General features: G+C 42.8%; 1 protein-coding gene across 2 annotated transcripts in view; it reads left to right on the top strand.

The window, feature by feature from the left end:
• Nucleotides 1-1268: 1268 nt before the first annotated feature.
• LOC311124851 (alpha-catulin-like) overlaps nucleotides 1269-15293 on the top strand; it is a 104231-nt gene continuing 90206 nt past the window's right edge. The window contains exon 1 of one of the 2 annotated variants that reach the window (XM_084158341.1): nucleotides 1269-1567. In XM_084158341.1, the coding sequence (XP_084014467.1) occupies nucleotides 1472-1567 (96 nt within the window). In that variant the 5' untranslated portion in view covers nucleotides 1269-1471. The remainder of the gene's footprint in view (nucleotides 1568-15293) is intronic. The other variant, XM_084158342.1, reaches the window with a different exon arrangement.

Raw genomic sequence — 15293 nt, 5'->3', positions numbered from 1 at the left:
AACCAATCACAGCAGGCACAGCGTCACTCCAGGGGCTTCTTGCAGTACCTGCTGCTGCATAGCGCAGTAGATTGTATTGTTTATTTTTGTCGTTAAAATTTGTCAGTAAAAAAAATAAATAATCATACTGCATAGCACAAGTGATGTGTGGTTATGGAAACTCATATCAATGTGAAATGTTAAAATACATTAAAAAAAGCTCAGGCCTAATGACGCCACTGGTGGGTAGAACCAAAGAGCACAGTGTCTTGTGGGTGAGCGGTTTGCTGATGTCAATGTTGTGAACAGAGTGCCCAGTGGTGGCGGTGGGGTTATGGTATGGGCAGGCATAAGTTTCGGACAACGAGCACAATTGCATTTTTATCGATGGCAATTTGAATGCACAGAGATACCGTGACGAGATCCTGAGGCCCATTGTCGTGCCATTCATCCGCTGCCATCACCTCATGTTTCAGCATGATAGTGCACTGCCCCATGTCGCAAGGATCTGTACACAATTTCTGGAAGTTGAAAATGTCCCAGTTCTTCCATGGCCTGCATACTCACCAGAAATGTCACTCATTGAGTATGTTTGGGATGCTCTGGATTGACGTGCACAACCGCATGTTCCAGTTCCCGCCAATATCCAGCAACTTCGCACAGCAATTGAAGAGGAGTGGGACAACATTCCACTGGCCACAACCAACAGTCTGAGATGTGTCGTGCTGCATGAGGCAATTTGTGGTCACACCAGATACTGACTGGTTTTCTGATCCATGCCCCTACCTTTTTTTAAGGTACAGTATCTGTGACCAACAGATGTATATCTGTATTCCCAATCATGTGAAATCCATAGATTAGGGCCTAATTTATTTATTTAAATTGACTGATTTCCTATATGAACTGTAACTCAGTAAAATCTTTGAAATTGTTGCATGTTGTGTTTATATTTTTGTTCACTGTAGAAAAAGAGTCATGGAATATATAATCAAATAGTGGCTTTTGTTAGCCATTTCAATAACTTCGAAAGTCAAGGGTCACTACCATGTCATACGGAAACACTGTTAGGGTAGGCTATAGGCTATGAGGAAAATATACCGCTTTCGTACGAGTTTAAGACAAACTGAAATTATTTCTGTAAATTAGAGGCTAAAACTGCCCCATGTTCTCAGTGTGCTCTCTCTCGCTCGTGTGTGTGAGTCAGTTCCTATCCATCCGGCTATAGTCCTGGATAGCCAACCCACTCTCTCTCTAGTCGCTGCATTCTCCTTTCTCTGCCGTAGTTTAGTAGCCTAACTACATGGACATTAGCGGACGCACAGAACGCAGCACAGCCGAACATGCATGCTTGTTTTAAAGGGGCAGTCAGTCGATCGTGTAACTAGAGGAAGAAATCCCAAAGATTTACAGACATTACCCACATTTATTGAAACGTTACGCTAGGTAGCGGTAAGTCAGTAGTGAATCGTGTAATAAAGAGAGGTCGGCGGGAATGGCTTCATCTCCTTGCGGCAGTGGGAACTTTGATTCCGGACTGGAAATCAAAACTCGGTCGGTGGAACAAACACTTGTCCCATTGGTCTCGCAGGTGAGTTTTTGCGCGAGAACGAGCCACTTGAAACTTTGTCATGAACACTATAAAGGGACGAATTGTTATTTGTTTCATTTATCAGGCTACGCAGTTGTCGATTTGAAGGAGGGACTGAATTGCTCTCCAGTTGTTGGTTTTAAAACTAGGCTATTCAGACATGGAAGTTTGATAGAGCCGTTTGAATTAGCCTACTTTTAAATAACTGCGTTGTTCCTGTTTTGTTTACGTCGAGGCCACATGTTCATGTTGTTGAAATGGTTTGAAATCTGATTTTAGCAAAATGTTAAACTCAAGCCGTAAAGTGTTGTATGTAAATACAGTTTTAACAGTAAAAATGTGATTAATTTCAGTCCTTAGCTGTCAAAAGTTTCAAAACTGATTTCGTTGCATGGGGACCAACTACGGAAAGAATATGTGGACATGATCAAAAGGTAGCCTACTAAAGAGGAAACAATGTATCGTTTACTCTGATTGGTGTTTTTGAAACGGTTTCATTTAAGTAAGTTAGAACTACATTAGATAATTATAGTGTCGCTAGCCTTCATTGCCTTTACATGTAGCTTATCAAATTGTCTGTGAACATTTCTCCCTGCATATACTAACTTTTCTAATTAGTGCACAAGAGGACTGACCCAAAAATCTCAAAAGTTACAATTATTCTAAAACAATAATTTTTTACTTTTCTCCACCTTTTGGAACAATGCAAAGAGCCTATGAACATGTATGATTGTAGAGAAAGTTTCTCTGAATATCATGGCAATAGTTTTACCCAGTTTGTCCCAGCGAGCTGTCTTCCAGAACAGTGTTGACCCCACCCACTCTAATTACTATTAGGCTACTTTGACACATGTTTTGGCTTTCAATCAACAACTCTAATTTGGTATCCCTACCATTCTTCTAATTCTTTGATTATTCAGTGTTCATCGGATAAACAAAACACTTCTGCAGGTTAAAAGCATATGATCTAGGACAGCTCAGTCGGTTCCGACTATTAGGCTATTGTAGTTCTCTAGAGAAAGCTATAAGCAAATGATGTCTACATTTCTCAGATTGCACAAAGAGAGTAATAATATCCCCATTGAAGAATATGATTTGTCCAGATCAGATCAACAACATAATCAGATTTTCTCTGAAATAGCTTGTTTCAATGTAAAACTAGCCCATTATGACTTGATGTGACCTAGCTTGCAATGAGGGAATGAGAGAGGGAGAGAATAGAATAGATTCCTCCCCAAAGAGGGAGAGAGAGAGAGAACAACTATAGATACCGCCTCAACAGATCCATAATCTCAATTGCACTCCACACTGCCCTCACCCACCTAGATAAGAGGAATACTTATGTAAGAATGCTGTTAATTGACTACAGCTCAGCGTTTAACACCATTGTCCCCTCCAAGCTCCTCACCAAGTTTAGGACACTGGGACTGAATACCTCCCTCTGCAACTGGATCCTGGACTTCCTGACGGGCCAACCCAAGGTAGAGGGTAGGCAACATCACCTCCACCACACTAACCCTCAACACGAGGGCCCCACAGGGGTGTGTGCTTAGTCCCCTCCTGTGCTCCTTGTTCACCCACAACTGTGTGGCCATGCACGTCTCCAACACCATCATGAAGTTTGCTAACGACACGATGGTGGTAGGCCTGATCACCGGCGATGATGAGACAGGCTACAGGGAGGAGGTCAGTGACCTGGCACTGTGGTGCCGGGACAACAACCTCTCCCTCAACGTCAGTAAGACCAAGGATCTGATCGTGGACAACAGGAAACGGGGGGGGGGGGGGGGCGAGCACGCCCCTATCCACATCGACGGGGCTGCAGTGGAGCAGGTCGAGAGCTTCAAGTTCCTCGGAGTCCAAATCACTAAGGACTTAAAACAGTCCACACACGCACAGTTGTGCTCAGGAGGTTGAAAAAGTTATACAGCTCCACCACTGAGAGCATCTTGACTGTCTGCATCACTGCTTGGTATGGCAACAGAACCACCCTCGATCGCATGGCGAGGGTACAGAGGGTGGTGTGGACAGCCCAGTCCATCACTGGGGCCAAGCTCCCTGCCATCCAGGACCTCTATATTAGGCGGTGTGAATGGAAGGCCTGGAAAATCATTAGACTCCAGACACTCAAGCCATAGACTTTTCTCTCTGCTTCCGTATGGCAAGCGGTACCGGTGTATCAAGTCTGACACCAACAGGCTCCTGAACAGCTTCTATCCCCAAGCCATAAGACTGCTAAATAGCTACAGAATGGCTACACGGACTATCTGAGTTGACCCTTGTATTTATTTTTGCACTCTCTATGCACACTCACAAGACTCAAATCACATTTTATTTGTCACATACGCCGAATACAACAGGTGGAGACCTTACATTGAAATGCTTATTTACAAGCTCTTAACCAACAATGCCGTTTTAAGAAAATAAGAGTTAAGAAAATATTTACTAAATAAACAAAAGTAAAAAAAAAAGTCACACAATAAAATAACAATAACGAGGCTATATACAGGGGGTACCGGTACCGAGTCACTCACGCACACTGACACTCCAACACACACATAACATGCACACACATTTATACTGACTACACACACACACACATACAGTCTTCATGTACGCTGTTGCTACTCTGTTTATCATATATCCTGATGCCTAGTCACCTTACCCCTATACATATCTACCTCTATCACTCCAGTATCCCTGCACATTGTAAATATGCTATTAGAACTGACCCTGTATATAGCTTCTTACTTTCTCACGTGTTTTTGTTCTACCTTATGTTATGTTTAGTACTACATTGATATTGATTACTGCATTGTTGGGTTTAGCGCTTGCAAGAAAGGTATTTCACTGTACACGTGACATTGAAACTTTGAATCACATAAATGCTAAATGTACCTTGTTGAAGAGGTGGTGGCTATTTTACAAGGGTCAGAGACCTGTAAATTGTCTGGTGTCTATTCATCTACAGTGGAAAGGGAGGCAGTGGGGCACCTCTCCAATGAGGCGTAAGGTGTCCGCATGCTTCAGTTAACGAACGAGTGTACTCGCATACTCCCTTAAAAGACCTTCGCTTGAAAAATGGTAATAGTACTGTTTGTCCATTTTGAGACGCCGTAGCCACTTCCTCAATAGTCAGAATTAATCTAACTCAAGAAATCTGTCATTCATTTTGACGTTTTTGCAGAGGAAATCTTCGTCGCGCAATTTTACATCTAAGATGTTTGGTGCAGTATTTCTCAAGAGATAACAAATGTGCATGAAAGTGATTAGTCTCTCGTTGCATGAAAACAAACACTTAATTGAAGAATCCCTACTGTTGACCAATCACTGACGAAGGGGCGTAGACTCGGCTTGCCTCGAAAAAATGTAGTGTTCACGAACAACCAAAAAAACCTTGCCAAAGACCAAAACAAACAAAAACGTCAACATTTTGTCATAATATATGCACAAACTGTTCCGAATTATTTCGGCTGGGAAGCATGCGGACACCTTCACATATCCCCAGACAATACAGTGGTGAGGGGGTCTCTGGCCAGGGCCCTTCCCCCTGAAAGGGGTGTCAAAGCTTGGGTCATCCCTCCATTGGCACTGGCTCATTTAGAAAGATAAGGCTACTAGAGTCGTCCCTGTGGATACTCCTTGTCTTAAGAGGAGAGCGGCATGATATAGGACCAATCTGTCATTCAAATGCATTCATTTATCACTGGTTGATTCCATGTGTCTTAAGTGAAGATGCAGGTTTTGCGTGCCTAAGAAATCACAATGTACATGCTTTAGTTCCCTCAAACTCAACTCTGGACCTCGAAGCCAGTTCTACTGCATTTTTTAATTGTTCCCTTCTAATCAGGGATTGATTTAGACCAGGGACATCAGGTGTGTGCAATTAATTATCAGGTAGAACAGAAAACCAGCAGGCTCCGGACCTCGTCGTTGTTTTATCAGATGACCAGTCAATCAATGTTTCTGCCTTTCTCAAGGAAAGCTAAAGAGATTCAAGGCCTTCTCTAGCTTAACCTTTTCATACCAACTAATTAAAAAAACTAGCAGCGTTATTGTTGTTATTCATGCACATTGCACTGCCACTGAATGTAATCATGTCTGTTTCAAGTTCTCTCTGTTCTCTCCGGTGGTGAGGAAGGATGGTCTTGTGTGAGTGTGCTATAATGACATTCACAATCTTGCTGTTTTTAGATGTAACGAAAGCGTCAAGGACAAAATGTTTGCCCAATCTCTTTTTTTTTTCTTTTTTTTTCTGTGTAAGAATCCCCATAGCAACCATTTGCAACACAGAGATTCTCTGTTAAATGTTTTTTCCATATGGATCAATGTTTGCTTGTTATGGTTGCTGTTGTTATTGATGATGCCATCGGGGATAATCATGCCGCTAGCCAGCCAGTGAGTGTAGATGATACACTTGTTTCCCTGGGGTGAGAGGCTTCTGTTGTGTAGAGACCAGAGGTAGATGGTGAGGTCTAGCTGAATTGTGTTGTCTCTCCTTTGGGAGTGGGGTTGTGGGGAGGGAGGAGGGGGGATGATTATCTGTGAGGAAATGAAAGGCCAGTGTCACTGAGAAATGTCCTGGGAAGGTTATTATGGGTCTCGTTTCACCCTGTCTGTAGGTTGTGACGTTGATCTTCTCACAGCCTCTGTTCTGTTATCAGCTCCACTCCCACCAGCATGTGATCAGAGGGCTAGTTAGTAGCTTGGAGGGAGACGAACTCCTGGGCCTGCTCACGACCGCACACGACTACAACCACAGAATGAAATGGACCACTTTTATACATTCTCAGAACAAAATAATATAGAATACTGCTATATTGTATCTCTATGGCTACAATATTGTATCTCTATGGTCCTGCACCATGCATGCACACACATGGCTACAACCTGCCTGTCTGTCTGCATCCTCCGTCACTGTGGCCCCTCTCGGGACCTGGTCAAAACTAAGAAAATGTTTTATGTCTTTCAACAGTTCTCTCTCATATCTATGCAATGGTGCATTTTGTCTTTGTTTTGAAGGCGACCCTTTTTAAAAATTCCAATGGCATATTGAATGCATGGTGAAGAATAGCCTATCTCTGATAGTGGGGCAAAATTCACCCGTCATCAAACACACAGCACAGGGAATGCAAAGGAAAGCTAAATGAATGTGTCTCAACCAGCCCTTTGTACAGCCTTACCTGTGATGTGGACCACACAGTAGGCTGGTGGGCAATTAGGGATCATCTAGTTTTTTTAATCTAGCTTTTCTGCTTCCTTTTCACATCCGATTACTGTTTTGAAGCCATGATTAGTCAAATAATAGTTCTGGTCTTTGGCTGTATAATTGAGGTGTGAGTTTGGTTAAACAAAAGTTCCTGTGTTACAGTATAGACCTAACATGGTGGTCTTTGTGTTGACTGGATGAATGGGTGATGGTGTTTATGGTGTTCTGGAGGTGTGGGTCTTGTGGGAAGAAAGGGGGGTTACGAAATTACAACTGAGTCTTTGATCTCATCTGGGAACATTTAAACGCCTGTGACACCCAAAGCTTTGGGGCATTTCCATCGAAAAGGGCCCATGAGCACTGACGTGAAGTTCATAGAAGCATATGAAATTGGCTGTCAGATGAAAGCTAAGAGTCTATATTTGTGGGAAATGAAGGCATAGATACATTTTTTCAACCATTTTCCATCCTTTAAAATTAGCTATAAGTAAAGGCTTTGATTTCTGGATAAACAGAGGGAAGAGGGGGCTTAGCAAACATCTACCCAGAAAAAGTCTTAAAATGTATCAGAAATACATCAAAACACAATAATGTTGACATAGACCCCTGCCAACTAATATCAACACTTATATTTAGTTTTGGATAAATTGTTTACCTTCTGTAAAAATTATAGACTGATCATTTCTTTGTCAGTGGGCAAACGTACAAAATCAGCAGGGGATCAAATACTTTTTTCCCTCACTGTAGCTAGCTAAAAGACCAAGTCAACCGGTTCCTTTAAAAATTGCAGTTCATTTTTTCAAATCGTGTTTGTCCGTTCTCAAACCCATGAGCCCCCTCTTTTTCCATGTACAATAACCAGGATCCTCACCCACTGAGCACCGACCAACACCGGACGTCCATGGACGTTGAAATTTGGTAGGTCGTCCCTGGCCTTGATGTTAACGTCCACAGACTGTCCTGACTGGACCAAATCTGAACCTATCATAGACGTATGTTTCACACGTTTGGATAGTACAGTGAGTAGAGCACAGTACCGTAAAGAAAATTATAGTACAGTATATTGTACTGAACTATACTCTTCTTTACTGTACTGTGCTGAACACATCTGTCCTCTTCTGTGCTGTGCTGTCTTCTTCTGTGCTGTGCTGTCTTCTTCTGTGCTGTCCTCTACTGTGCTGTGCTGTCCTCTTCTGTACTGTGCTGTGATGTCCTCTTCTGTGCGGTGCTGTCCTCTTCTGTGCTGTCCTCTTCTGTCCTCTTCTGTGCTGTCCTGTGCTGGCCAAACTTGTGAAACGAGGAGAATGACGTTCATATCCATAGTTATGCATTTCTGTGTAGTACAGATCAGGCACCCATGATGTAATTCAGTTACCGTAATTCCATTACCTGGTGTAAATCCATTTCACTTTCTGTAGTTCGATAACCAAAGTAGATTTATTTTTCAAACTCAAGGTGCCATGTCATAGCTGACACCCCATTCTTTCTGCAGACATCTTTGAATCTTATTTTCGGAGTAGATATTTAAGAGTTTTTGGAAAATTGAGTCGAAGAGTAATTCCGCTACCGTTGCATTGCCCCCTGTTATAACATATTTGTGCTGGCTCTATAGTATTTCTGCCGGACTAAGCACAGTTTCTTAAAATATTTTCTGCAATAATTGGGCTGCGAAATCCTTTCTCTTTCCAAGTGTTAAATTAAGTTGTCATGGTTGCGTAACTTCTGCTTCACTTACAGTTTTATCTGAGACACACGCATACACACATGATAACACACGCTAGTGGTGTGCGGGTCAGCTGTTTGTTCACCCGCACCCACCCGCAATTGCTAATAGCCCATCCGCAACTGCCCGACTATATGTGATAAAGTGAAAATCTGAGGTCTGCACCCAACACTAACCCGCAAGTATAGAAAATGCGCTATAGGCTATAGTCAAAGACTGCAGAACGATTTTTTTGACAGGGCGTGCAGGATCTTTTGTTGTTGCCTGATTTGGATATGTTTCTCCTTATAATTTCCGACATGTTGGTAGGCTATTTGCTAGTCAACTTGTCTATAATTAGATACATGCAGCTTCTCTTCTGTCATTATATGTTGCCCCAGAAGACTAGGTAAACCCTCAACAGAATAATGTAATAGATCGATAAAAATGAATGCTTAAATCTAGTTGACATCGATGGAGTTTTCTGTCATCTTTCGCAGAGCAAAGACATTTAGGGACTGGGGAGAAAATACAATAAAGTAAAAAAATAAAAAATACAGGAAAGATTTTCTGTGCTAAATATCGAAATGACATCAGTTTGACCGGTTGTAAGGAAAAAGAAAGCTTTGAAAACGACCCAACGTGTTTCTGATAAGATTTCAGTTCAGCTTCGATGCATATTTTATGTGGTTGAAATACTATCAGCTTTTATTATGCTTTTATGATGAAGACAGCTACAGATGGTTTCTAACTGAGCATTGCATTCTCTCAAGATGCAGAAATAAATACATAATATTTCTCCACTCCTGTTCCGAAGGCCAAATTTAGCCTACATTTGGTGTATAATTTTACTGCAAGAAATGCTTAATTCTGCAGGAGTTATTATTAAGTCTATAGCCCCAATCGCACGGGACTAGTATTACTAGAGAACGTTGGTTATGTATTTATTAGGCCCTACCCCAGAATGTCCGTTATTCATTTGGCGATGTTCAATTCATTTGCACACAAAACATATAAACAAAAGCATTCACTGTGAAAGTTGCTACATGTAGGCCCTTCATATATAGCTTATGCGCAGCACTTTGTTCAATTGATCGAATCCGTTATTGTTTTTTTTGCTCAAACCGCGAGCAACACCTGTCAAACTCAGACATTTCTCTCAAAACACAGGGATGTCGATTCGCACGGGACTAGTATTATCAGAGGACCTTGGAGTTTGCAAAAATAACTGTAGGTTATTCTGGTTAGTCAATGTCCAGATTTCAGTTTCCATTTAACCCATCTAAACAGTAGGCTACAGTTCCCTTGATGTGCCATAGGCCTATTTGAAGTCCTGTCTTGTGACTGTAGAATATGTACAGAGCCTCACAAACATCTCACATAACATAGCCGGGCACTGCTATCATCCTGTTTTACCACTTCACCAAATCTTTCCCAAACATGACTTTTCTGACCCTCCCTTCTCTTTATTTACAACTCTCCTTTCACAGCTTTGCTCTTATTGAATTAAACTTCCACAATGTCCTTGTTGCCTCCGTGGATTGACATTAACTTTTTCTGCCCGTTCTCAACAGCATTATTTGGCGATTGGCTGTGTAGGCTATTTGGCACATACAGTTAAACCCTCAAGGTTAGTGTTAGATTAATTTGGATTTTAAGAATAATGACTAAAGGATTTCACCCCAAATACAGTATAAATGTTAGAATTATCATGTAGTGTCAACCCACTAACAGAGGGGGCGGTACTAAACATTCAAGGGTGAAGGGGAAGGCGGAAACTGTTTAGAAAAGCCACCTAAAGGTGGGAGGAGCATAGTGCCTTTGTTTGTCAAGAGGTATAAAAACAGTATGTATGTGTTTTTGGGGCCAGAGCTCTCCATGAATAAACATACAAAAAATCCTTCTTCGTGGTTATGGACCTTGAATCATTTATGATTAAAACCAGAGCCTTACAACCTCTGGTAATGATTCAAGCTTAGGGTGAATTAGAGATAGAAATTCACATGACAGTTAGGCTAATGCAGTAATACCAGAAAGAAAAACGAAATGCAGCCTATATAATGTGCACAATAATTATACATTGATGTATTTGTTTTTAAAGGTATTGTTTCTCTTTATTCAATAAATACGAATAGAAAATATGGTCAAAAGGTCTGAGAGGAAATTGAGCATTTCTTTGTTTATTTACGATCTGGAATATGATTTAAGATGTATTACCTAAACAAAACCTCAGTGGCAGGCTTCAGTGATTTCAGTATTATTATTTTTTTTATATATATATTTTTTATACATTTTAAATGTTTTATTTTCACATACACCTGATAGGTGCAGTGAAATGTGTTATTATACAGGGTCAGCCATAGTAGTAAGGTGCCCCTGGAGCAAATTAGTGAAATGAGCAAATTAGAACAAATTAGCCTTGCTCAAGGGCTCATCAACAGATTTTTCACCTTGGTTTTTTGATCCAGCGACCTGGCCCAATGCTTTAACCACTAGGCTACTTGCCACTTCACCTATTTTGTCAAATAACTACTCTGACAACATCTCAGAATAAAGAGACAAAATGCTACAGAGCTGCATTGTGTCACAAAAAAATGTGTTTTGAAAAATGTGTCTAATTAGTTTCTGGTATCTGAGTGTTTTCATGTGAAAAATGGGAAATGTAGTTTTATGGTGACATTAAACCACCCTGTAACTAGAACCCAGATGGTTATGCAGCCGGCCGCGACCGGGAGACTCATGGGCGGCGCACAATTGGCCCAGCGTCGTCCAGGGTAGGGGAGGGAATGGCCAGGAGGGATGTAGCTCAGTTGATAGAGCATGGCGTTTGCAACGGCAGGGTTGTGGGTTTGATTCCCATGGGGGGCCAATATATATTTATATATGTGTATATATATGTATGTGTATGTATATGTATATGTATATGTATATATATATATATATATATGTATGTGTATTCACTAACTGTAAGTCGCTCTGGATAAGAGCGTCTGCTAAATTACTAAAATGTAATGTAAATGTTATGCTCCGTTTCACCAGCATATCAGTTAGGCTAGTAATGTCCCCATCCCAGCACTGGACCGACACCCAGGTGGTACAGTAGACAGACAGCAGAGGCATCAACCTATAGAGAACATAACAGATTAGCTTCCTCTAGGCATGACTGTAATAAAGATGAATGACTCCATGGCTTTAAGGCAAACAACAAAGGATTACCATACCAAACACCACCTCAGAGACAAAAGTGTGTTTGTGTGGAGTGTGTGTGTGTGTGGTAAGCGGTTGCATTCCCTCAGCATGACGTTTGTTTAGCTTTAGCGAAACAAGCGTGGCCAGGGCAATATGTGATAAATTATTTCACAGTTGACTTCAGGCTGGCTATGTGAGTTCAGGCCTCCGTCTGTTGGTTTGTTCTCTCATAATAGGTTTCTGTGTGAGGCCAAAGCCAGTGAAGCTCCTCTCTGAAATCCCCCCCAGTTGCTATAACCAGGAATGGCGTTATGAACGGCAGCCGATCCATCCACTGTGTGTGTGTGGTGCCATTTTACCCTCCTCCTCATTGGTTTTAGAGATAGGAGGAGGCATTACTCATAAGGGATCTCTCTCCTGAGATAATGGGGAGGTAAGTGGAGTCTGTCTCACCCTCACTGGTGGCTATCTATCAGCCCGGTGACTGGTGGTTATCTATCAGCCCGGTGACTGGTAGTTATCTATCGGCCTGGTGACTGGTAGTTATCTATCGGCCTGGTGACTGGTAGTTATCTATCGGCCTGGTGACTGGTAGTTATCTATCAGCCAGGTGACTGGTGGTTATCTATCAGACCGGTGACTGGTGGTTATCTATCGGCCCAGTGACTGGTGGCTGATAGCTGATAGCCAGACTCATTATCTGGAGTGAAGCTAAGTGCCTGCCTGCTGCCTCAGACCAGGCTGGGAGAGGAGAAACAAGCCTGGGGACCTGGGCCCATTTTCACAAAGAAATCTCAGAGTAGGAGTGCTGACCTAGGATCAGTTTTCCCTTTTAGATAATCATTTATACAATCATATGGACCGGGAGAACCTGATCTTAGATCAGAACTCCTACTCTTGAGATGCTTTTTGGGGGTCTGACTGGAGGGGAGGTCCCCTATCCCTCCCAGGTCTTCTGGGTTCCTCCCCGAGGATCAGGTCTTGGCCCGCTTCCAGCAGGCTGTATTTATGCCATGGCATGATATCTCTATCTGTCAGCGTGCTGGGGGCAGGAAGTGATCTCTATCACTGGTGGTGGTGTTGTTTTGGGTTGATCCCCCTGTCTCACTGTAACCGACCACCCCCAGCTTTAGACCCAGCATAGGGAAGAAAGAGGAGCCCTTTTATTTGGATAGAGAATACAAAACATCCACTGTCTGTCACTGGTGCTGCTTCTGCTCTCTGGGGTTTGGGGAAGTACAGTATTGTGTAGCAGTGTGTTGCAGTTGGTGGTCTTTCTCTCCCCTCTCTCATGATTAGACAGTTGTTCACTCCATGCAAGCTGACTCTTCATTTGTGTCGGCCTGACCGCACATTGTTTGGTGGTTGGGCCGACCGCACATTGTTTGGTGGTTGGGCCGACCGCACATTGTTTAGTGGTTGGGCCGACCGCACATTGTTTGGTGGTTGGGTTGGAGTCAGACATACAGACTGGTAGGCAGATAGTCAGTGCTATGCAGCAGTTGATCCCAGTATGGAATTTAAAGGGCTTGTGACAAATACCCACTTACAGTAATTACACAAACACACACCCACTTTGCCAACCTGTGAAGTATAGCGAGGAATAAACTGAGCTATCTATCAATTCTGCCGCCTGGACAATGGCAAACAAACAGCCAGCAATGGTCTATCAGTGTCCTATTACTATTCTATAATGGGCCCCACTCATCCCTGTCTCAGCTGACTGGACCACAGGGAGAGAATCACACCAGACTATTAGTTCTATGTGTTAATTGCTTCCATGTGAGCAGCTTTTGAAGCCCCCCCCCCCCCCTCCCCTCCCCTCCCTTCGATAATGAGTTCTTTAAAGACCTGAAAGTTGTCATAACAGAACAAAGCCAGGACCTTTTCAGAAGCAGGACAGCCAGGACAGGAACGTTTGGGCTTTTTTTGGGCCAGGCCTGAAGAGGTGGAAACACGAAATGCAAAACATTTTGGCCAAACATTGGAGCTCTGCCTGATAGTGAAAATGCACCACAAAAGTGCAGAAAAAGTTGATGCCTCCTAAGTTTTATGCCCCCTTGTGTGTGTTACAGGTACATTCAAGTTTCCGCCCCAAAGGTTTAGAGATATGATTTCCTCTGGCAGGTGTTCACAACCCTCTGCCACCCCACCCAAGGTAGGAAATCACCCCTGGCTGAACCAGGTGTGGAACATGCTGCGGGGGTTGCTTGTCAGGCTGGATGGCACCTTAGGTATGGATGGGTCAAGAGACCGTCTCCATCCAGGCCGGTGGAGTTGGCAGCTGTTCCTGTGATTTGTAGGGGGCTGGTGTGTGTCACTTGATACCCGTGTGACGTCAGAACACTTTGGGTGTTTTAGTTATCTCTCTCTCCCTTTCTCTCGCTCTCTCTATTCCTCTCTCTCTCTCTTTCTCTCTCTCTCTTTTCCCTCTCTCTCTCTCCTCTCACTCCCTCTCTCCTGAGAACCCAGTGTCCCAGACTCACAGGTTCATTAATTATACATGCTATTGAAAGCCCCAGGCTACAAGTAGCTAGCACACTGAGGTAAAACCAACCTGTCGTCTCCACAATGACCCAGCTCCTACTTCTGCTCTCTGTGAGTCAAAGGGATGAACTGAGACGTGATAATACCCACTCATCTCTGCACCCTCTCAGCCTCAGTTTCTAAAGAACAGAGCTGGCCTGGAACAGTCTGTAAAGAAGTTGCAGGGTAAGTCCCAAATGGCACCCTATTCCCTATATAGTGCACTACTTTTGACCAGAGATATGGGCCCTAGTCAATAGTAGTACACAGTAAAGGGAATAGAGTGCCATTTGGGATGCAACCGCCCACATTCAACATCCCTCTCACCGGGATTGAGTAGTCTACATAGAACCGACGAGGAACTTGGGGTATTCTGATCATGTTGTGTGTGTAATGTGCAGGTTAGCGGTTTTTTTCGTCATGAATCTTGTTCTGGAGGCAGCTCTGCAGTGGTCACTAGCTGGCACAGCCACAAAGTCATAACATCTGATTTTAAACCTAACCTTAACTCTAACCACACTGCTAACCCTAATGCCTAACCTTAAATTCATTTTTACAATATGGACAATGATGCCATCTAGTCGAAATTGCTTTGTTCTGCCTCAAGGCTTATCCCAATAAACGTCAACCTGCGTGTAATGTGGTTGTCATGTGGCCAGTCAGAAAAGGGTTTACTTTACACAGACCTAATTTTAATAGGAAAGGGACAGATCTGTCATTTTGATAGATGAGAAGGTCCTCGCCAAACAAAAGATCAACGTTCAATGCTAATGAGTTTTTATTGTAAATTATTGTCGTATGACAGTAATGAGATTGATGAGCCGGGCATATTTGTTTGAGTTTTGGCTACACTCTGTCGCTTTCAAAATAACTTTTCTCACTTTAATTTCAGCTAACACCACAAAAATGTCTGGGAAAAAAACCCTAAGTGACTTTTCAAAGAGTGACCGACCTCAAAGGTAAAAACCAGTGCAAACAGAGATCACGTGTCAGCTAGCAGCCCAAAGAAGAGAAGACCCCAATGTGAATCCTCCTTTGATTGTCCCAGTGTGTAGATTCTAGAACCTGCCGTCAATGCTTCCTTCCTGCAGAGTTGGGTT

Source organism: Coregonus lavaretus (assembly GCF_964263955.1).
Source record: "Coregonus lavaretus genome assembly, chromosome: 3".
Classification (NCBI taxonomy): Eukaryota; Metazoa; Chordata; class Actinopteri; order Salmoniformes; family Salmonidae; genus Coregonus; species Coregonus lavaretus.
Note: the sequence above shows the minus strand (reverse complement) of the source record. Positions and strands in the feature narration are given on the sequence as shown.